General features: G+C 42.2%; 1 protein-coding gene across 8 annotated transcripts in view; it reads left to right on the top strand.

Moving 5' to 3' along the window:
- The window catches only part of FSIP1 (fibrous sheath interacting protein 1), a 201,440-nt gene that overhangs the window by 87,788 nt on the left and 89,368 nt on the right, over window positions 1-24,284 (top strand). Inside the window, exon 11 of one of the 8 annotated variants that reach the window (XM_075927074.1) lies at window positions 2,370-5,310. The exons of the other annotated variants lie outside the window; for them this stretch is intronic. Coding sequence (XP_075783189.1) covers window positions 2,370-2,495 — 126 coding nt within the window. The 3' untranslated portion in view covers window positions 2,496-5,310. Of the gene's footprint in view, window positions 1-2,369; window positions 5,311-24,284 lie in introns of those variants that run through there. 8 annotated transcript variants of the gene reach the window in all.

Genomic DNA, 24,284 nt, shown 5'->3' with positions numbered 1-24,284 from the left:
GAGTAGTTGATAGAATTTACATCCACTATTTGATTAGTCAATAAGGCGACAGAGGAAGCTTGATACCCCCACCGGGGCTTTGCAGTTTAAATGTAGTAGGAGCCGGGTGTGCAGGCTGCCTGGTTCCTACTACGTTTGAACTGCGGAGCTGCAGCGGGATTAGCTCCCCTCTAGGACAGCTGCAGCTCTGCATTTTAAATATAGTAAGAGCCTGCCTGGCTCTTCTTACATTTAAAATGTAGAGCTACAGCAGGGTTGCTCCCGTGCTGGTGCCTGCCGCAACTAAACAGTCCCGGTTTGCGCCAGCTCTAGGACTGCTGCAGCTCTGAATTTTAAATATAGTAAGAAGATGGTGGGCTTTTATTACATTTAAAATGGGCTCTTATTACATTTAAAATGCAGAGCCGCAGCAGGGTTAGCTCCCGGGGGTGGCATGAGCTGGGACTGAATAGTCCCAGCTTGCATTGGCTCTGGGATCGCTGCGCTCTGCCTCCCCGGCCCACCTTCGCACTGGCTCCTGCTTCCTCCACCCCCACTTGCTGCTTCTTATAGAGAGGCAGCGGGGAGGAGGGAGAAGGGTACCAGTAGTCGAGTAGTGACTTGACTATCTGATATCTTATCAGGTGGTCGGCTACTCAAATAGTTGCTGACATTCCTACATCATACTCCTATGAAGCATGTATATAATAATATACAGATAGGAGGCATAGAAGTAAAATGACTTCTCAAAAACTTCAGTGAGTTTGGTAGCAAAATGGGATTAAAATTTGAGTCCCGGATTTCCACTTATTCAGCATTTTCCTTACTCGTTTCAACTTTTCCTACCTTTTACATCTTTTCCATAACATTTCCTCCATTTTTTACTTTTTAAAAATATATTTTTCCCCCTTTTGAAAATACAGTGTCACAAACCCATTGCTGTTATACCCTGGCTACCCTAGACTTCATGGCATCAGGGAGATAACTTAGACTTTTCTGTTTCCAAAATAGAGATTCCTGTTATTTGTACTAAAGAAGAACATGTTAAATAGTATTGGTATACAGTCTACAGAACACCCATGAGCAATTCTTATTCCGCTAGTTATCCTCTTGCTCTCTGAAGTCTCAGAGGGGTAGAAGTGGGTTTTGCCCACGAAAGGTCATGATACTAGCTATACATTTTTGGTTAGTCTCTAAGATGCTACAGGACCATTATTTTGTGTGTGTGTGTTGGTTTTTTGTTTGTTTGTTTTGTTTTTTGTTTTTTTATAGATACAGAAGTGCCTCATTTGCTCTCCTTCTGTGACCTCTTTACTTATCTCAGAGATCCCATCCCATTCCTTCTCCTAATCTCCCCCATGTCCACTCCTCTGTTTTCAGCTCGAATGCTGTTGTTCCTTTCTCAGAGACATTTTGCTTTTTTTTTATAAACAGGATTAAAACTGATTTTGGAAATATTCTGCAAGCTTTCCCTTATGAATCTAAAGAGTCTAATCACACAAGTTTTTCATTGCACTGTATTTTATTCTAATCAGGATGTTCTTCTATAACCATTCAGCTCATTTGGTATCATGGATATAGGTGATAATGAAAGAGATGTCCCTATTTGTGGATAATGTTAGGTTGATACTGGTCAGTTGATTAGGCTATACATTTGGGCCTCGTAATAGAAAAGAATGTCTCCCTCTCCAACCCTTTACATTTGGTTATTATTCCACACTCCTAGCTGGTTGTATAAAACTCAGGGGAGGAAAATGTTGTTTGAATTGCTGCTTATAGAATTAGCTAGACATTTTTGGCTACACACAAGTTAATGGTGTATTCCTCACCAAGACTCTCCTTTCTGGGTGCCAAACTGTAGCCAGACAGACTGCCCCCTCCCCCCCATCCATCTTATTTGCCTCTCTGAGGTTCCTGAAGCATACAGGGCAGAGAAGGAGCAATAACATCAGCATAGTCTATGCTGGCTCATCTGATCCTGAGAAGCTGAAAATATAGATGTGAGAAGAGAGTGATTAAGGCAATAAGCTGACCTCGAAACTGCGAGAACTGCCCGGCTGGCACCCATGTTGATATGATCACACACAGTCCCTTGGAGAGGAATTTCCCACTGAGAAAAGAATGCCCAGTACTTCCAATTTAGTTATCTCTCTTACAAGTGTAAATTAAGTTCACAACTCCCTTGTAAGAACTGGTCTCACAAAAGACAGACCAGCACCATTTGGCATCACAGATAAGAAAGAGAAATACGTGACCCCATGGGTATAAAGATGGGTCCAGCAGCACACTCACTTTGAGTGTCAATCTACCCTCTACCTGCTGGTCGGGTTAGGTGTTTGACCTCCCGAGGTTCTATGGGGACGCCCACCTCGTATTTTCGTCTTTCCTAGGAATTGAGGGACTGGCCCTGGCCTGACATGCTGGAGTCGAGAGGCACAGAAGGGGGTAAAAATTGTACCTGGATGTGGTCCTCTGTCTTAAGTGTACACATAGACTTAGAGCTCTTTAAAGATTAAGCTGTTACTTGGTACCATTATTTCTATTTTTCTATCTTTATCTTCTTTGTAACCATTTTTAAGATCTATATTTGCTAGCAGTTAAGAAAGAGAGCAATAGCTATTGTAACCATATGATTTATAAGCTTCTTTAATAAACCTGTAACTGTTTAAGTTTTAACCTGACTCCTTCAGTTGCTGTAACAGAACCAAGCACAATTTAAAAGAACTTCAGCGGTCATAAGGGACAGGTATAGGAACACACCCTGCCCTGACTGTCGGCTGACACAAACCAGTTCAAGTAAATGGCTTTCCCTCAGTGGTGTAAACAGCAGTTCTACTTATGCTACTGTACCACCAGCATGTACATCTTCTTTCTAAGCTCCAAACTATTTCCACTGTCTCCCTCTGGGCCATATCCTTTTCTGCTGTACAGGGCAGTTGGCCTTGACTTTTTGATGGGATCCAGCTGTCTTGATCTTTTAGCCACATAACCTTTGCCTGCCTGTACTTCCGTAGGTCATCCCAGATTCCAGAGGCATTTTGCTGTTTACATTTATCTTATCTCTCTGTGAATGAAATTATCCCTTAGTAGCAGGTTTACAGTGAAAATGCTCATGCTTACTTTCAGAATTTCCTTTCTGCAGACATTCACTTAAAATTCATTGTCTGTTACATATTTGAGACACTCTGTCTGTTTGTTCAAAAACTCCTTCTAAATGGTAAGAGCTAGGACCATCAAAATAGATATACAGCTTCCTTTTATCATAACTTAAAGTAAGGTAAGGGTTTTGTTGTGCCAGGAAAATGGGATTGCTTCTCATAAAAACAAACAGAAAAGAGACAGAATTAGCAGGCAGGTGAAAGGGGCTGTCTGGGGCCGTTCCTCCCCCCGCCCTGTCCAGCACTGTCCCAGTCCTAAGCCTCCCAACCCACATGTTCCCTATTGAGAGGTTGAGGAGGGATGAAGCTCTCCCACCAATTTATACAGGAACAGTGCTGGCTGTTTCCCTTTTTGTCAGGGAGTAAGGAGAAACCGCACAGTTTGCTGCATTCGTCAGTCTGGCTGGGGAGCACAGGGGGCAGACGAATCTGGATCTGTCTTATCTGGGGGGACACATATCCCTCCTCTGACTGTATCTTTTGGAGCTGCAGTGGCCATGGAGAGGCGCTTCTCACCTGGCTCCCAGCCTCTGTGGTGAGAGAAATCTAGGATATTCCTCTCTCTCTGGGGGTATGTCTACACTTGCCCCCTAGTTCGAACTAAAGAGGCAAATGAAGTGTACTGAAATTGCTAATGAAGTGCGGGATTTAAATATCCCACGCTTGATTAGCATATTCGCGGCCGGACGCTATTTTAAACTGCTGGTAGCCCGAATTAACTCGCCACGTGTAGACGCGGTAGTCCGATCCAAGATTGGCACTCCAAGATTTTGGAAAGTGGTCATGGGCTGCACTTTTCTGTGGGGTCTAGGATGGTGCAGAAGTGCACATGGGGTAAGGGACTGGGGTGCAGGAAATGGTGTGAGGTCTGAGAGGGAGTTTGGGTGAAGAAGGGGGTTGTAACCTGGAGCAGGGGATTTAGGTGCAGGGTCCAGGAGGGGATGTGGGTGCAGGAGAGAATTCTACCTGGGGGAGGGGTATTGGAGGGAGTTGTGACCTGAGGTGGTGGTGGGGGAAAGAGTTTCGATGGTGACCTAGGGGAGAGAGTTGAGGTTCAGGAGAGGCAGGAGTGCCAGAGGCAGGCTCTGGCTTGGAGGCACTTACTTATGTGTGTCCCAGCCAGCAGCCCTGCAGCACCCCCATAGCAGGCTGGGCTCCCTTCCTGCTGCAGCCACAGACTGCTGAAAATGCAGGCTGTTCTCACCATGTGACTCTCAGTTCCAGGTGGAGGAGAGGCTTGCACTGCCCCCATCCCCCAGGCCAAGCTCTCCGTTCCTATTGGCTGGTTGTTTCCAGCCAATAAAGCTGAGGTTTGGGATGGAGGTGGGGAGATCATACAAACCCTCCTCCTCCCTCCAGACCACAGAGCCACATGGAGCAGCCCTGCGCTTAAATCAGTGGCAGCTTCTTGTCTGAGGGTCCTGGCAGGATGTCCGCGGGCTGGACCTGGAGGTTTGGCAGGTCGAATCCAGCTTGCGAGAGGTAACTTGCCCAATCTTGTCCTCGAGTATAGTTTTCAAAGAACATCCATTCTTGATTTAAAAACTCAGTGATGAGGAATCCACCACCATTCTTGGTAAATTGTTCCAATTGTTAGTTACTCTCACTGTTATAAATTTACATCTTATTTTCATTCTCTGTTGGTCTAGCTTCAACTTCTAGTCATCGGATCATGTTATACCTTACTCCACTAGATATTTATTCCCCATGCAAATACTTATAGACTGCAATCTAGTTATCTCTTAACCTTCTCTTTGTTCCCTTTACCTTTAATAATGATAATAGTATTTTTTCCACTATGTTTAGTTCCAGCTTCTTGGCAGTTTTATATGCCAAGTGATAATACAAATGCAATAGAATTTAGCATTGGGAATGCTGGACTGATGATGCCAAGTGAATAATTGGTGGTCATTATTGCAGATTTTGATTATGCAGATGTAGGGAAATTCAACAGAAATTGATTTATTCTGATAAAAATTTCAATACAAATCTTGACATTTGTTTAATATGATATGGGTCAGCAACTGACATTTTTTCCATGTGATAGATGTTTGATAAAGGATGTTCTTTTAAGTCAGTACATTCATGTATCTCTTGCTTGATTTCTTGCCAGAGGTTCACAATAACATTTAGCTACAGAGAATAAAGTGAACGAGCAAATCTTTTTAATTAACCTGTGATTATGCATCATGCCCCATTTATTAAATCAAGCTAGTGGGGACAAAAGCCAGTTGTTTCTAATAATTTTCTGCTGTTGTTGTGGTTTGTATACTCCAGTATTCTGGAAGTCAGATGGAGTTACCAGACCATAAAATCCAGCCAGCAAGAAATCTGGCACTAAGAGAGCTCACGAATTTATTAAGTGATGTGAAACTCTGTTGTTTTGTGCATATGTTACATAATTGCTGTCAATGCAAAACTGTTAAAATTCCCTGCTAGTAATAACAGGCATAACATTTTATGGCTTCAAGAGGAGATAAAAGAAAGATCTTAGTCAGCATTTCAACAATATCACAGCACATGTCAGTTTTATTATTGTGAGGCCTTCAGTTTTGGCAGATGCTCTCCATTCTGGCTATGGTCCTGTAATTACCATATAAATTAAGCAGTGAAATAAACTGAGTGCAGCCTTATCCCTTCTTCTTGTAACCAGGTTGCAAGTACTGCAGCGTGAAACAGGCATAATTCAGGCTGATTATGTTTAGAAGGCCACATTTTGAAATGCTGGGCCTTTATCTCTATTCAGATCGATTAAAAATAAATTGAAGCTGTTTAGTTGCTGTGCAAACAGAAGGATCATTCTTTCTGCACAAGGTACTCTCCATAATAGCATTCCAGGAATTAATTTAATCCATGCAGGGTTGATTCATAGCCACTCATTATATTTTAGCATACATTCTAATGCTTCAAATTATATGTGTCCTCACTTTAATGAGTTGTAACTAGTCCTTAAATTGGGAGCTTTTCACTTTCCTTTTATATAGTAACAGGCTTTACTCTGGGAGATGATAGGATTAAACTACAATAGAAAGTCTGGGGCACTGAACTGAAATAGATAATGGATGTATTTCTTTTTGTTGTGCATTTTTTAACGAAGTTGAATTCTGTTCTTTTCAGTGGATTTGGTAAATTTTAAATAAAATCAGATACCTATAAAACTATAAATACCTTTTTATCTTAGATTATTATAATAAAATAGACATTTCTATGAAAATCATAAATATACATGGAAATAAAGAGTGGCATAGAGAAATATAAGGATGATACGTATTGATCCCAAGATGGTAATTTCTACAACCTAAAAATAAAGTGTGCAAAAGAAAAAAAGGTCATGTATAACATTTTCAGTAGGCCTAATATTTTATTCCATCCTATCATTTCAAGTATTTTTCAGAGGTGGATATATTATGGCTGGAGCAGCTGAAGAACCAAAAAATTAAGTGATTTTATCCAATGTTACTTATTGAGTTAATAACAACATTAGTAATATAAACTGGGTTTTTTCCCTCAAACTTTAGCCTTATTGACTGCTTAACTTCTCCTATGCATGCAGTTCCTATAAAATCACACTGACTAATTAGACTTTACTGGAATATTTTCTGTAATTAAATTGTGAACCCATGAAACAATTTCAGAATCCCTAAGCCTGTTTCAAAGGGAGCTGTGCTTCTCTATTATTAATAGGTGTTTGCAAAAGGAAATTATATTGGACATACCAATTTTGCTTGAGAAAAGGAGTTCCCATGTTTCCTATATGAAGATGTCATTCTAGAAGGACTCTCACCACTGGATCAGTTGCTTCCCATAGCTAGGTGGAGCTCGTCAAGCTTGAATATTTGTAGTCTGTAAGGCTGTAGTAGGGGGTTAGTGTGGGATTCCTACATGAGCCAGAACTCTTAATTGCAATAATTGAAACCTTCCAGGCAGTTGCTATTTGAGCAGAAAGTGAAGATTCTGAAAGAAAAATAACAAAAATAAAATGATTGAAAAATTAGTCTCTCAAAATGCCACAGAAATAAAGATATAAGGGAAAATAATCTCTTTGGTAGCAGGTTCCTCTCCAGTATCTGAGGGAAAGTCATCAGGTGGGTGAGAATACAGCTGGAGTGAGATCTTCAGAGAAATATAGTTAAAAGGAAAGTAATTCCCCTTGGTTTGTGGATACCATATGTGCAGGATTTTCACTCCTGGACTACGTCGACACTGGCATGATCTTGCGCAAGAACTTTTTTGCGGAAGAGTTCTTGTGCAAAAACTCTTCCAGAAGAGGGCGCCTACACTGGCATGTGCTTTTCTGCAAGAGATGTGCTTTTGCGCAAGAGCATCCATGCCAGTGTAGATGCTCTCTTGCGCAAGAAAGCTCCGATGGCCATTTTAACCATAGGGCTTTCTTGCGCAAGAAATTCATGTTGCCTGTCTACACTGGCCTCTTGCGCTAGAACAGTTGCACAAAAGGGCTTATTCCTGAGCTGGAGCACCAGAGTTCTGGTGCAAGAAGCCCTGTTTTTATACATTAGAACGTCAGTTTCCTTGCGCAAGAACATGAGGCCAGTGTAGACAGGCAGCAAGTTTTTGCGCAAGATCGTGCCAGTGTAGACACAGCCCTGGAGAATAACTTGCTTGAGGGATGTCACTAAAGAAAAAGCAGTAACAGAAACTGCTGCTGTCAGCAGCACACACTAGGCTAATGCCAACAATTTACAATATTTTAAAATAGGGAAGTGGTGAGATAAGGTTTAACATTTGGATAGCTTGGGTATGCATCCAAACTACAAAACGTATGTTGGCCATCTCAAAAAACAGGTCTCAGCCAGGAAAGAAACAAATATTCTAGTTTGTGAGAGAGTTGCTGCTCCTTCATTTCAGAAGCAAGTTCTGCACTTCTGAGAAGACCAAGTAAAATTCCTCCCTAGAGTCAGAATCCTAGCAATATCACTTTTATATAGAATGAGGACCATGTGGCTGCCTTGCATATATTTGACATGGAAATATCCTGAAAGCAGGCCAACAGGTTGCCCTGTCTTGAATTGAATGGCCTTTAACATGATCGGGGCAGCCACTGCCAGATCAGAGTGCACTGTGTAAATGTCTAGATGAGCAAAGTCACATAGCTAGAGACACACTGGTTCATAAGATGATCATGTTGAATTTTTCTTTGTCCATATACTGATTTTCATCTCTGAGACACACAATGGGGCCAACGGCCACTATGGTGCAAGAGGGGTAAGGTATAGGGGGGCCTGGGTCTGTGCCCCAGAGCCTTGGGAGGATAGGGTGGCACTGCCCAGTGTGTGGTGCTGCTTCCCTTCCCTTCCCCAGCACTCAAAGCTGTGAGGAGTACCTGGGCATTTTGGCTGCTGCCTTAGTAACAGCGGCAGTAGCAGGGAGCTCCGGATCCCTTTGAACTATTGGGTCCTGGTGTAGTTGCCAATTTACTGCCCCCGGTCAGTGGGCCTGGAGACTCAGAATGGACTGTTTGATTCTCAAAAAGTATCTTGAATAAAACCTTTCTGTTGCTTGATGGTTTAATTTAGAAGGAGACACTGGATTTACCTTCAGTTTCTCTTTCTTAGAAGCAGGCTTTGCAGTACATTTTTCGTGGGCGTGGGAGTTGGATGAATGAAATATAAAACTGAAGCCATAATTACTTATGGTGATTAAAGATCAACACTACCCCTAACAAGAGTAGAGGTATTAACCTCAATGTCCTGGATAAATTCCTGCATGGATGATTATATTCTGCATATTGAAATTCCCCTGTAATTTTAATTTAGTTGATGTGTAGATCCCTGCAAATCTGCGTCTGCTGATATGGATGTGGATATCTGTGGCTAATTTCTGGAGATACAGATGCAGGTGTGGATACAAACTTTGTATTTAGAATCCTACAAATTTGCAGATAGCTGATTTTTATCCATGGATAGCTGCATCTGTGGATATGGATTGGATAGCCACAGCTCATTTTTCCTGATGTAGATGCAGATACAAATTTTGTATCCACGCAGGCCTCTGTTGATTTGTTCTATGTTATATGTAGCTTTTTTGAAATGTTGTAAACTGCTAAACAGTTGATTTGTTCTACTTAAGTAGTAAATGAAGTGATTCCTGTGTGGTTTTGTAAACTACTCTGGGATCCTTCAAAAACAAAGGTGAATAGTAATAGAGAGGTAGCCGTGTTAGCCTGATTTTGCTAAAACAAAAGGAAAAGCTATGTAGCACTTTAAAGACTAACAAGATGAGCTTTCGTAGGCCAGACCCACTTCCTCAGATCATATTCTGGAAGAGAATTGGCATGACCATATATACCAAAGGAATACCATGAAAAAAGTGAACACATTATTAAACTGACAAATCAGATTTAGTACAGAAGGTGGGGTGAGGGAGAGGGAGGGAGAGAATAAATAGCTATTTATGAGACAATGAATGGCTAATCAGGGGTGATAAGTGGAGAAGCTATCTTTGTAATGGGCAAGGTAATTAGCATCTCTGTTAAGGCCCATTCGTAAAGTGTCAAATTTAAGCATGAAAAAAAAATTCTGAAGTTTCCCTCTGTAATCTTGTGTTAAAGTCTCTTTGAAGTAAGATGCATGTAGTAAGGTTGTTAAGACAATGTCCAGGTAGGTTGAAATGAAAAGCAACTGTTTTTTCCTTCTGAAGATGTCTGATGTCTGATTTATGGGCATTAATTCTTGGCAATGTGTCTGAGAAGTCTGTCCAATATACACAGCAGAAGGACACTGTTGGCTCATGATGGCATAAATTATATTTCTGGATGAACAGGAATATGTGTTCTTGATCATATAACTGACATGGTTTGGTCCAGTGATGGTGTTACCAGAGTAAATATGTGAACAAAGTTGGCAACGGAGTTTGTTGCAAGGAAAAGTTCCAGGGTTGGCATTAATGTGGTATGTCCTGTGGTTGTTGGTAAGAATCTTCCTGAGGTTAGATGGTTGTCTATAGGAGACTATGGGTATGTTCCCCAGAGCCTCACGGAGTGTAGTATCCTGTTCCAGTATAGGTTGTAGGTTATTGATGATGCGTTGGAGGGGTTTTAGTTGGGGGCTATAGGTGATGACAAGTGGTGTTCTATTGTTGGTTTTCTTGAGTCTGTCTTGAAGTAGATGGTTTCTGGGCAGTCGTCTGGCTCTTTCAATTTGTTTTTTTATTTCCCCTGATGGGTAATTGAGATTTACAAATGCTTGGTAGAGATCTTGAAGGTGAGATATTACTAATATAAATTATTGGGTTAGAAATTAAATCTGTTAGGGCACTTTTAAATTACATGTGTGTCTTTACTAAACTAGTGTTGACCATGTTTTGATAGGTTTAGCCTTGGACTCTAGTAGCCTGTCTTCCATTTTGAAAAAAAATCTCTTTCATTCCTGTTTTTATTTTTCCAACAATCTATTGTCTGGAGAAGAACGAACTTGGCAGGCCATCTAATATTTAAATTAGTTTTCCATCTGTATTTTAATGTACAGGCAGTCCCTGGGTTACATGGATCCCACTTACATCGGATCCCTACTTACAAATGGGGTGAGGCAACCCCACACTAGCTGCTTCCCCCCAGCAGACCAGGGAGACGCGAAGCTAGTGCCCCCCTCCCCAGCAGACCAGGGAGACACGGAGCGGATTTTCTCAGCAGATACCTCAGCTTGAGAATAAAGGGAAGTGAGGTGTGGGAGAATAAAACTGAGCTCTGGAGAAATGTTTGGCTAGAGTTTCCCCTACAATATGTACTGGTTCTGACTTACATACAAATTCAACTTAAGAACAAACCTACAGTCCCTATCTTGTACGTAACCCGGGGACTGCCTGTACTTGCATACCTGGAGTCATCTAGCCTGCTTGTTAGAATTGTTCTGAATCAAATTTTGCATTTCTTTAAAGCATTCAAACTTAAGGTTACAGTTCTGCAGCTAGTTCCAGGATGAGATGATCCCATACCCCATGCAGAAGTCAATGAGTTCCATGTGGGTGGAGGTGTCTGTTAATGTAGAGGTGTTTGAAGTATCGGTGCCAAAATTATCACTGAGTTTGGGAGATGGAGCCTTCCAGTCCATACTTGGTTTCATATTCATGAGCAGAATTAGCAAGACATCAGTTTTTGGACAGACTTGCATAAGATGAATCTGTATGCTTTTAGAACACAGCCTTTAAACAATAAAGAATGAACTCCCATTATTGTGAATAGATATTAACAACAAAGTAATTTTAAAAATGTGGGAAGGAAGGATGGTGGTTAAGCATTAGAATAATATATCAGTTAAAGTTTGACACTTCACTGAATCTACTTCACATGCGAATAAGTAAAAAATTAATCCCCAAAACTCTGAGTATTTTACCCCATCTGACCTGATATTTGGATGTTAGCCAGGTACAGAATGACTTAGTTAAATCTTTCTTGTACTTTCATGGTTGACCTCCCTGTAATCTCATATGGTGGAAAAAATTTCATGGGAAAATGAACCTTATGGAAAAAATGTTTGATCAGATTAGACAAATTTGCTGTCATTTACATTTGTGCAACCCATTGAGAAAATATATCTGAGTTGTTGGAAGACCCCATATTACTACCTCTTCCTTTTTAATATTAATTCACTACACTGCCTGTCTGTCCTTCATTCAATTATACTATATATCAAGTACGGGAATGAGCTATTAGACTATATTTAAATGGTCCCAGTGCCCTAAGGTATTCCAGGACATTCCCATGTTTATGAAAATATTCTAATGGCTTTTCCAGGTAGCAGAACGGAATGTTTTAATGAGATACCGGAATCTAACTTATGAAAATCAAGATATGTCTACTACAGGAAATCTTTATGCCAGTATTTTGTTAGTCCTCTTTTTTGTTTCTGTTGATCATAATTCCCTCTAGGATTTGTGCTTGCAAGGACGTGCAGAAAGAATTTCAGTCCCGTCCACCTCAGCAGATAAGCTGATGGTGGTCAGCATGTGGGGGAGTGGGAACTGCTTAAAAAAGCCTCCACCAGGACTTTAGCAGGGGACAAGGCAATGTGGCGGGTGGCTGCTCCGTGTGCTGGAGCTGGAACTGGGGCTGTGATGCAGCTGTTCCTGGGGCCGAGGCTATAGTATGGCTCTCGCCACTGGGACAGCCATACCATGGCTCCGGCCCCAGAAGCAACCACACTGCAGATCCAGCTTCAGCTCTGGCAGCTGCCACATGGCTCTGCCCTGGGAGCAGCGGGCAGCCATCATTTCCCTAGCCATTACAAAACACTATCAACTGTTCAGTTGTGGTAGGTTAGGTTCTGCCAACCTTGAGAACAGCAGCAGTTTCTCTTTGCCAAGGAAACTATTCCTGCCACCATTTATTACTGGCGCTGTGTAGCAGCGCAGCACAGGTTTTTAAGAAAAACAGCTTATTGTTCAAACTTTGCATTTGAGTGGATGATGTCTTTTTACCCCATGTGTGACTGAAGGCATGATACAAATATTAGCACTAAGGGTCCACCATAATAATAGGGATGCTTCGGATTTAAAATCTCTTTTTATTCTTTGTGACTGGAGAAGGGCTGGAGCTGCAGTCAGGGACACATGGTGGCTGCCTGGGTGTTCCTTCTAGCTGGTGGGTGCCACGGTGGCACAAGATAAAACTCACTCCGCTCATAGATGGAAAATCTTAGAGGGAACACTATTGTTGATATTTGTGGGAGGATGAATAGGGGTATATCACCTCATTACCCACCTTCCATTTCATCTGGATCTTTTATTGAATTAATTATTGTGTTTCTCACTATCATGTAAATAATAGCTATTGTAAAGTTTGAAAAAATAGCTTTAGTGCAGGAGCAAGCAGAAGATGGGATTATGCAAGGAAAAAAACCTCATTTAAATATTTTTAGTAGCAGTTAAATATGTATCAAGAAAATTGAGAAATATTTGAAAGATAAATGTAATCTGAAAGGGAGTCTAAACCCACAGTGTTTGCAAAAGAAACAGAGGCATTCTGAGATCCCTTGTAGAACTTTTTAGGATGCTTGCATTATTAATCTAAAGTTATATATTATTTTTTGCTGCAACCCTATTCGTTCCCTGCCTTGTATTTATTTATTAATTTATTTTGGTTTTACCTTGCTTTCCATGTTACTAGTAGCTAGTCTTCTGCTTGCTTTCTTGGATGTAGTTCTAACGATTTGTGTGGGGTGTATGGTATGTAGAGTGGCTCTTCCCCATCCAGGAACTCCAGCTGGACCATTTTGTTCTGCATTTGTCTGTTTCTATCTAATTGTATCTATCCTAATCTAATCTAAGTATTTACATTACACCTATTTATCACGGCATCTAGTTCTTATTACAGGTATCCTGGACCTTAGAATGAATGACTTTTGTGGCAGGGTCAGGCCAGAGGGCTACTGCAGAGGGGGGGAAAAGGCAGCCCAAAAAGCGTAAAAGACCTGTAAATAGAAGCAGAGGGCTGAAGGACAATTAGATGCAGCTGGGAGGGAGCCTGGGATCAGCTGTTGATCCTGGGCTCCACGCGGCACTGCCGCTTTAAAACACCGTGTGCAGCCTGACACTGGGTTCCCCATGGCATTTCAAAGCAGCAGGTGCTGCACAGAGCCTGGGGTCAGCTGGAGAGTCTCCAGCTGATCCTTTGAGCCATGCGGCGCTGCCACTTTGAAACTCCACATGCAGCCTGGGGACACTCCAGCTGGCCCTCGACTGCACACGGCGTTTCAAAGTGGCAGTGCTGCATGGAGCCCAGTGTCAGGCCCCAGGCTCCAAGGGGCACTGCACCTCCTCTTTTCCCCCCCTTGCTGCCTCTTTCTGATAGAGGCATTATCGGGGGGGGGGGGGGGGGGGAAGAAACTAGTCAACTAGCCTGTCAGCTATCTGATAAGCATTTGCTTATCCGATAATTGACTAGTTGACTACTCCTTCACATCCCTAATAGTAATTATTTTATTTTTGAAAATTCTACTCTGTATGCAAAAACAGGGAAGAAATTTCACGGTGTTGCTTGCAGATTTTAGCATTGTTTGGTTTATGATTTTTAACTTTCCCTACTCTTACTGTTTCTGCAACAAAATGTACACCAACCATTATCTGACTCAGTTTACTCTTAACCTAATCTGTTTAAACATGTGCCCCAAACTCTGTTTTATTTAGTAATATTTCCCTTAAGCTATGATCTGCCAGTTGACCATCCATGTACACCATAGGTGTTGCAAAATAGTGTTGATACACAGTACAGATAAAGAATTCTGGAAGCTAACATAGGAGTATCACTTACATTTTAATGTTGAACTCTTAATTATTTATATTGTCAGAATACTTTGATGAAATATTTGAGGGGATATTGATTGCAAGAAAGCCTGGAAATGTAAGGAAGTTGCATGTTAATTCATATACTTTCCCTTTAAAATTCAGGCATACAGTAATTCTATATAGGATTTATTTCATTAAACCAAAAAATAACATTTCTGGAAGAAGGTCAAGAGATTTCATGTTTGCATCTGACTCTAGTGTGAAGTGCATGGGAGGAAAAAAAAGGTACACTGGAGAGTACAGGATTGATCTTGACATCCTTACTTAGATGAAAATCACATTGGCTTTAATGAGAGTTTAACATAAGGAAAATAGCAAGATTGTACAGCAAGAGCATATCACCTTTTGAAAAACAGTGAAGAGTATAATAGTTTATTGGAACTGAGTTGAAATTCAACTTTTTAAATATCGGCAGTTTCTTATCTTGATGACATGATGTATTTTGCATTAGTGCTCCTTTGTTGTAGCTTTAGACTACACTAATAAAAGGAAATTATCAAGAGGAGTTAGTTCATCTATGAACTCTGGCCACATTGAAGTTAATGACAAAGTTCTCATTGACTTCAGTAAAGTTGGGATGTCATCTTGCGACAATTTAGGACATTTAATTTTGTATGAAATTCTTTAAAAAAAAACCCTTAACAAAAACATGGTTAGCCATGAACCAGTAGTGCAAGGGCCAGTGTAATCACACCATAAAGGGACACAATAAATGTATTTTAAAACCAAAATAAATTATTATAGTGTTTCCCAATTTTATTTGGCCATGGAACCCTTTTCAGCTTGAAAGAATTTCAAGGAACCCCTATGGTTGCCAGGGTAAAATTTGTTGAGCAAAAAAAAAAAAAAAAAGACCCGCTGCAGTTTGTCAAACAAAAAATTGGGAAACACTGAATGATTATATGATCCACATTCTTGTCACACTGTGATGTATTGTTTTATCATTTTATTATCCAGTTCTTTTCACCAGCACTCATTGATATATCCTAATCTGGATTTCTGTGGTTTCCTAAAATGAGCTCTAGCAGTGCCACTGGAAAAAAAACCACTCTTAAATGTATTGCTTTGTCAGCTATGCAAGGATTCTTAAAATATTTGGATATGTAAAATTTCTTCTTCAGTGGTCCCTGTGGTTGCTCCACTTAGGTGCTTCAGCTCTGCTGTACACATGGCCTGGAGATCTTTCAGTAGCAGGCCCCTGGCTGCCGGCATGTGCTGTGCTATTGCACAATCACTCAGAATGACAGTTAGGCACGCGCCGGCGGCAGTTCCTTCTCAACTGCCGCTGGCATCAGTTGCGTGTAGCATAGTCTCCCGAGAAGCTTTTGAAAAGAAGAACATGAGAATAAACAAAAGTGCCGCAGAACACAAACAACAAACGGAGTGGGTGCCGGTGCTGCTACCGCTTTCCACTCACCTGCGGCATCTTAAATAAAGAAAAAAAAGCCTTTCACACCAGCACCTTATGATCTCAAAATCAGAGCAGGGTGCGGCTTCTTTATTTTGGCAGACGGGTACGGAGGGAACTGCCGCTAGTGTGTGCCTAACTGTCATGAGTGATTGCACGATAGTGCAGCACGTGCTGGCAGCCGGGGGGGACTGCTATTGAAAGATCTCTGGGCCATGTACACAGAGGAACTGAAGCACCTAAGTGGAGCATCCACAGGGACACATCTCGAAGAACTCCAGTTATTGCACAAAGTGAGTAACCTTCCTGAATGCAAGAGGAGGGCTATAAGTCACTATTTCTTGTTTTCATTTGTACTGTTGTTTTGCATCTGTTCACAATGGAACACCTATTAGCTATAGAGCACCAGATTAAATGCAGTGAGGTGTAGTGAATCTCACAGCAGCATGGCAAGTTTTTTTTTATTAGACCTGCCTTTAAAAATAAATATACAGAAGGAACACTGCATTCCTAATAATTTTGTATACAAAAGCAAAGGAAACAAAATCCTTACACATAGATTTGTTAATAGAAAAGTCTGTTGTCTTTGAATTAGTTTCTACATAGTGTAGTGCGTTTATTATGCAGATGATTGCTAACAGAATATTGATTGTTTTGAGTATGTCTTTGTGCATGCATTCCCCCCACTTTGCTTCATCTGTTTTAGAGGCAGCAGGGGGAGGGAGAGGCAGGAGCTGGTACCCGAGGGAGAGCCGGCTTTCAAGAAGACGTGCTATAAATAATCCAGTTTAGAGTCACACTTCTTCTCAGGCTTCCAGCAGCTCATGGAAGCCGCAATTTGGACTTCTACAATTGCCCTAATCATTGCACATGCCAAATACTGTGGGACAGCATGGAGCACCAGTCAGCATTGTGGCAAATTGAAATTAAAGATCCAATCTGCCTTCTGATTCATTGATATGATCTAGAGTTGACAACTCCAATCTCCAGCCTTCCAGTTCTGGCAGGCATTGTTTCTCTGGTGATTAGGCATGAGGGTAGGAGTATGGATATATTACTTCATGCAGCCAGTTATTAAGATAACTTACTTCACAAATTCACCTCAAAGCTACATAAAAAATGCTGACTGTAGTCAAGATGTCTCTTTTCTGAAATAGTTGAGACTCTCAGACAGTACAGCAGATATGACCTCTTTAAGGAATAGCAGGCACAGGCAGTGCATGACTATATTTTGGATCACTGGTGCATTTTTTTGCTGCCTCTCCCTCCCCTTGCTGCCTCTAAAACTGAAGCATCAAGGTGGAGAGAATGCATGTAGTCAATAGGATGAATCGATAAAGACTAACAAAACATGTCCATAGTATCATGAACTTTTGTGGACACAACCTACTTCTTCAGATGAATGGAGTAATTAAAGTTCTAAAATAAGTAGGAGATGGTGGGGGGGAGAGGAGGAGAGAAGGAAGGGAAAAGGGGGAAAAGTCAATTAGAGTGTTCATGTTACATGAAGCTGATAGAGAAGGTACAAACTGTTCTTAAGTACCCATTGTTTGATTTTTTAAGTCATTAGGATGTAGAAGGTAGTGTGCTAGCTTCAGATCTTTGTGATGGGTCCCAAACCTGTAAATTTAGTTAAGTTCTAAAGCTTCCTTGTGTTTTTGGCATGTGGGATTAGCCCAAAACAACACTGTGACTTTGAAATCCACTAGTGCAGTGTTTCCCAATTTTATTTGGCCACGGAACCCTTTTAAACTCTAAATTTTTTTTGCGGAATCCTTAATAACAGTCTTATTTATGGAGCTGAAAAAAGCAGACCACAAATAAGTAAGGATAATAATAAACAAATGCTAAACAGGGTCATGAGATCAACACTTAGTTTAATTGCACATATTTAAAAACAAAAATCACATTTAATTTGTACAAAAAAATTTAAATAATAAAATGTTATTGTAGTGGTATTTTCTCATGGAACCCTTATTTTCACTTCGTGGAACCCCAGGGTTCCGCGGAACACCATTTGGGAAACACTGCACTAGTGAGTGCCAGGGCAGCTTAAAATGCTCTCCAACAGTTTTCTGCATGTTGCCATTTTGGATATCTGATTTGTGACCATTTCTCTCCCGCAGAGATGTCCAGTTTGGCCAATATACCTGGCAGAGGGGCATTGCTGGAATTTGCAGGCATAGATCACATTAGTGGATGTGCAGTTAAATGAGCCTCTGATACAGTGGCTGATGTGATTGGGTTCAGTGATTAAATCAATTGTGTAGTTATGTGGACAGAACTGACACCAGATCTGATTGTTCCTGGATGATTATGATGGAGGTGCGCTACATGGTTACTGGAAAGAATTTGCTTGAGGTTAGGGGGTTGTCTGTAGGCGAGGACTGGCCTTTCCCCCCAGACCTGTGAGAGTGAGGGGTTATTTTCCAGGATAGGTTGTAGATTGTTGATAATACGTTGGAGGGGTTTAAGTGGGGGGCTGTAGGGGATGACAAGTGGTATTCTGTTGTTTTGTCTTGGTCTGTCTTAAAGTAATTCATGTCTGGGTACTCTTCTGGCTCTGTTGATCTGTTTTTTCGCTTCTTTGGGTGGGTATTTCAGTTTTAAAGATGTTCTATATAGATCCTGTAGGTGTTTATCTCTGTGTATGGGATTCAAGCAAATCTGGTGGTATTTTAAGGCTTGGATGTAAACAATAGATTGAGAAATGTGTCTTGGATGGAAGTTAGCGGCATGAAGGTAAGTGTAGCAGTTGGTAGGTTTCGGGTATAAGTGGATATAATGGGTGGGATGAGTTTCTTCTATGGTCCATTGTTAGCGTGAAGTGACCTTAATTGGCATTTAAGCTTGGTCAAGTTCATTCTCAATGAGCTGGAGAGACTGGATGTAAACTACCTTGTGAGTGTTACCCTGGAGCAAACATATTTGAGAGAGAGATACACAGCCAATATTTATAGCTTCAGGTGTAGTGATGATCAATGGATTTAAACAGGACAGTCTTATTTAGTAAATCATAACTTTTCCATTGACACCACAAATGATAGACTTAGTACAAGATTTGTTGCAGTTTTATAACAGTAGCCATATCACTGGTCATACTTAATCATATAGCATGACATATGAGTTATTTTTTACATCATTATCATATCAACTAAATTAGCATTTGTGTGAAATTTGTCCCTTGTGTAGCAGATATTTTGAATACTTAGTGAGAACCAAGTTGAAAATTTTACTATTCACATAGCTTAACCCAGGGCAGCTGACAGAATGTCAGGGCCAAGTAGGGGAGACAGCTCTGTGCTCTGGAAAGGAGTGGGGCCTCAGGCAGAAGGGATGGGGCCAGGAGCAGCTAGCGTTCAGTATTGCACAAACTGAATTGTGCCTCCTCCTACCCAGCCAGTTCTTGGTGCTGCCTGGCCAAGAACGGCCAAAGAGTTTGCGGGGCCCAAGGCAGTGGGGCCCTGACAAGCGAGTGGCTGGGTGAGCAGAGTTGAGATCTGGGCACTGTGGGACCCTGACAACTGAGTGGCCATGTGGGTGGGTACAGGAGCTGGGCAGAGTGGGGCCCAAGGCAACCGCCTTGTTCACTTTGCCCATAGGCCGGGCCTGCGCCCAGAGCTCATTGCCTAAGGCTCCAGTGGAGAGCCTGGGGCTCTGACCACAGTAGCTGTGGAAATGCCTGGAAGCCCCAGTTTGAATCGCCGGGCCAGTGGGTCATTGGCTTCTTTGGACCCCCTGTCAGCAGACCAGGCTTAAGTTATCAAATTATATTAGATTTTTGAAGCAGAATTGAACATAATGCCAAATTGCACCTTCAGATCTCCAGTTCCTTTAGAGGCTGTATGCATATTGTGACAGGGTCAGAACAGAAGGCTATAAAAAGTAGTGGAGGGGAAATATATGAGCCTCTCACTAAGGAGATCCCTGCTCCCAAAGAAACAGGGAGCAGCTGGTTTAGAACCAGTGGAGGCAATTAGAGGCAGTGGAATAGCTTAGGCTAATTGACCCTGCAGGCCAGCATAGGCCAATAAGGATACCTGGGGATAATTAAGAAAACCTGTTTAGACTGGCTATAAAAGAGGCTTGCCTGCAGTGGTTGGGTGAGTGCAGCTGGGAGGAAGGAGGAGAGCACTGCTGGGAGTAGGAGGAAAGGAGATCACAACTAGGAGGACGAACTGGAGAGAAGGAAGGTGTGGGGAAGTAGCCCAGTGGTCTTGGAGTTGTATTATAGCAGTTGTTGGGGATTCACATGAGCAGCTACTATCTCAGGGCCCTGGGCTGGAACCTGAAGTAGAGGGTGGGCCTAGGTTCCCCCAAACACCCACCTCTCCATTTCCACTTGGGGAAAAGGACTGTGGAGTTTATTCTCCGTTTTACCATATGATGGTCAATGATGAAAAGAGCTCAACAAACAGCAAATTAAAGCTCTGGAATGGTGTCCAAACTTGTGGGATGCTGTGAGTCTCTGAGGCAAGCAAATCTGCCAGGAAGCGCATGACCCACTGAGTTTTCATAAGAGATTTGTCACAATATGCAACTCTCATTACAATCTCATGTGCATCCCAGGATAGTGTTGGTACTATAAGTTCTTCTTCAAGTGGTGTCCCTGTGGGTGCTCCACTGTAGGTGTTGGGCTTGTTCTGGTGCTGCAGGTCAAAGACTTTCAGTAGCCATAGTCAGCCAGACTGCACATGAGCATTCAGTGCCTCGCGCCGTTCGCCCCCTTTGATCATTGCACGCGTTCTGGCTCCCACCAGTTCCTCTCAATGATTCTTGGTTGCAGGCGGAGCTCTGTTCTTCTCCTCATCTGGTCAGAGTTTTCCTGTCAACAGTTAGTTAAGAAATAGCTAGTGTTAGTTTTCAGTGTGTTTACAGTTCTATAGTTCTTTTCTCAGATTTAAAAAAAAGCTTAATTTGTTAGCCGTTTTACTTAAAAAACAAAAAAGAGAGTTGATTTAGTTAGCTTTAAGTCCTCAAGTATCCCTAACTGGAGACAATGCCTGGTTCACCAAGTTTTAAAAAGTGCTCTTTATGCCGTGAGGCCATGCGGGTGTCTGATGGCCACTCAGCCTGTATTTGCTGCCTCAGTGAGGCACATGTCCCACAGAAGTGCACTGGTAGAACTCGTAGGGACAGAGAAACGATCCTCTTTGAGAAAGTCTTACAACCCGCAGACCTCACTCCGCCACCAAGTTCAGAGGAGGGTGTGACGCAGAAGTGTAGAGTTTCTTCTCCAGGGGTGACTGCGGTGGAGAAAGTCAGAGCGTCCCCCACGTGATCTCTACCTGCTGAATGTTGCACTGAGGATAACTAAGGCCTAAATTTGCATCTGATTAAGTTAATTAAGGCCTCAGTGGAAGTTGCAGTCGACACCAGAACCTCATCTATCATAGGTGTTTGCTGACCCAAGAATGCCGCAGTAAATGAAAACGTTGCTCACTTTAAAGGGGCCAAACCATATATTTCGGTAACCGGGTTTGGTTCTTTAAAGGATTTGAAACCACAGAGAGAGGAATACTTCTTTTTAGGGTCAAACAAAGATTATTTATTTTTTCTATTTACTTTATAATCAATTTTTCCATTTAAATCAATTCATTATTTTTGATTCTTTTAAGACAATATAATATACAAAGAAAAAATAGAAAAACAGTACAGTTAAAAAAAACAAGAAATAATAACTTCTCCTACTGATATACCCTCCTGAATTACCTTTAAAAAATTTATGGAATTAACAAATATATAATACTCACGTTAAGAAAGATAGAAGCATTGCTTAGATTCAGGAGATATTCTTTTCTTTATGTTTTTCCTTTCTTTGGATTTTTCGTTGCAACTTATGACCGGTATTCGTTCCCCCTTCAGAGCTTATGTGCGGCAGCAAGATTCAGCGCCGGGGAGGGAGCCCTGGTTGATCAGACCTGGCTTTTTGGATTCGCAACCCGTCCGCTCTTGGTCTGTTTCAGCCCACCTTATATACCCTGTTTCGGTATTTTGGTACTCCTCCACTCGCCTGACAATTGCTGACATTAGATTTTTGTTGTCTCATTCTGCCCTTACAAAAAACTTTCGTCTGCTCCATTTGGGGTAATCAGCACTTTGTTGCATACTGCTGTCTGAGTTACCTACTTCCCTAAAAGCGGGGTTATTGTTGGTCAACCAATCAAATTTTGTTTTTATTTTTATCTCCTGTATCTGAGAGTGCTGCCTTTCCTTTACACTTACAATTAAACTGGTGCTCATTTGACATATTCTGGGTAGGCCTCAATACCTTCCTTTCACAATATATTGTAAAAGTTTTAAAAGCACAAAAAGGAAAAGCAGGTGAACACTTTTTATCCCAACCCCAAGAAGGAAAGAAGATAGAAAAGTACCCCACAAACACAAGGTTACACAAAATACAATAATTACACAGTCCAGTAGTTGACAGTGGGTGAGAAGCTCCTGTCTCTCAAACCTTTGGCTAATTTAAAGCCTCTGATGAAAGACAAGGAGGAGATCCCTCGCAGCAATGACCCTCTATGGTGCTCTCAACCTCAAGCCTTAGGCTCCTTTCGAGCCCTCAGCGAGGAATGGAGAAGTGATCCCTCGGAGACCCTGGGGACAGGTATGGTGCAGGCAGGTGGTGATGATCCTCATCTGGGGCCTTCCGCTCCTAGGCGCAGGAATCATCGGTGGAGACATGCCTGGCGCTGATCTTCAGGTGGCTTCTGCTCTTCAGCAGGAACCGATGATAGACAGCTACCTATCCCTAATACTGGACACAAAACCTGACTAGCTAGACTCGACGCTCCCGTCACGAACAAGTACCTGGCTGCTGGTGCAGTGAACTGATGCACTAATCCTAACGGACACACTCGATGACGAAATCTAGCTAGCCCTAACTAACTATAGACTAACATAAACAGACAGGAGACAAGCAGGAACAAAGGTGGCGCAAACGAACATAGACAACTGCTAGCCAGGCCTTCAAAGCACCCTTCTCATAAATATTCATGATCTTTATCTTTAAAATCATTGGACCCTGTACAGGAAGACAAGGGTCCCTGATTGGGTGCTTTGATAAACAAATTGTAACAGCCTGGATCAGTGTGCCGCATGCAGCAGCACAGTGTGATGTGCAGTTACTTGCGTGCCGTGTGCAACATTCCTAAAAACTTCTATATTAACATTCCTGACAGCTACTACATATTCATAACAAATCATACATATTAATGATTGCTTATACATACAGGCAGTCCCCGGGTTACGTACAAGATAGGGACTGTAGGTTTGTTCTTAAGTTGAATTTGTATGTAAGTCGGAACTGGTACATATTGTAGGGGAAACTCTAGCCAAACATTTCTCCAGAGCTCAGTTTTATTCTCCCACACCTCACTTCCCTCAGTCCTTTATTCTCAAGCTGAGGTGTCTGCTGAGAAAAGCCGCTCCGCATCTCCCTAGTCTGCTGGGGGGGGGGGGCGCTAGCTTCGCGTCTTCCTGGTCTGCTGGGGGGAAGCAGCTAGTGCGGGGTTGCTTCACCCCGTTTGTAAGTAGGGATCCGATGTAAGTCGGATCCATGTAACCCGGGGACTGCCTGTATTAATGAGGTGTCAAAAATGAGCAGGCTACATGAACCTGTCAACACAGTCAGTAAAGGGGATAAGCCTGGTACATCCGGCACTGCCCTGGGGCCTCAAAAACCTCTACAGGTGCCAAATCTAAAAAGCTGACCACCTTGGCACCGAGACTGACAGCGGCACTGGGAGGCCAAACTGAGAATATCATGGCACCATTAGCACAACCATCTCAGGCTATCGCCCTCTCCACCGCTGGCACCGACAACAGTGCTGTGCACTTTGGCACTGACAACAGTGCCGTGCACAATGGCACCCATTATGGTGGAATCACACACATCGGCACCAGTGGCTCCATAAAGGGTGGAAACAGGGTTGAGTCCAAGGAGCAGCACCACATCAGCATCGAGGAAAGCCGTGGAAAATGCAGATAACCGGTAAAGTTCTATTTCTTCATCCCCGACTTTTTCTCCAGTATTGTCTTCATTGCTACCGGGTCGTTGCTCTCCCACACAGAGTGATCCGTGGTACCGTACTAGACACATCTCTCATTCTTCTCAACACACTGTGAGATCTCCATACCAGGAACCACTCAGGAAATATCCAAGGCAGTGGGACAGGCACAGCTCGATGTCACCGTCTTTGAGGTTTTCTCATCACTTGCCTAATTCGCCAAGACGGTTTCCTCACTCAGTATATTACAGGTAACATGGCAGTGTTGTATTATCGTGACATTCATCACCTGCTCACTCTGACCGTTATTATGAGCATTCCCGTAGACCGCATTACTCATTTCGCCATTACTACAGATTCTCTGCTAGTGGAGGTGGTGCAACATAGGGTGAAGATACCACAATACAGAAAGACTGTGGCAGACAAGGACAG

The sequence above is a fragment of the Pelodiscus sinensis genome, chromosome 4 (assembly GCF_049634645.1).
Source record: "Pelodiscus sinensis isolate JC-2024 chromosome 4, ASM4963464v1, whole genome shotgun sequence".
Classification (NCBI taxonomy): domain Eukaryota; kingdom Metazoa; phylum Chordata; order Testudines; family Trionychidae; genus Pelodiscus; species Pelodiscus sinensis.
Note: the sequence above shows the minus strand (reverse complement) of the source record. Positions and strands in the feature narration are given on the sequence as shown.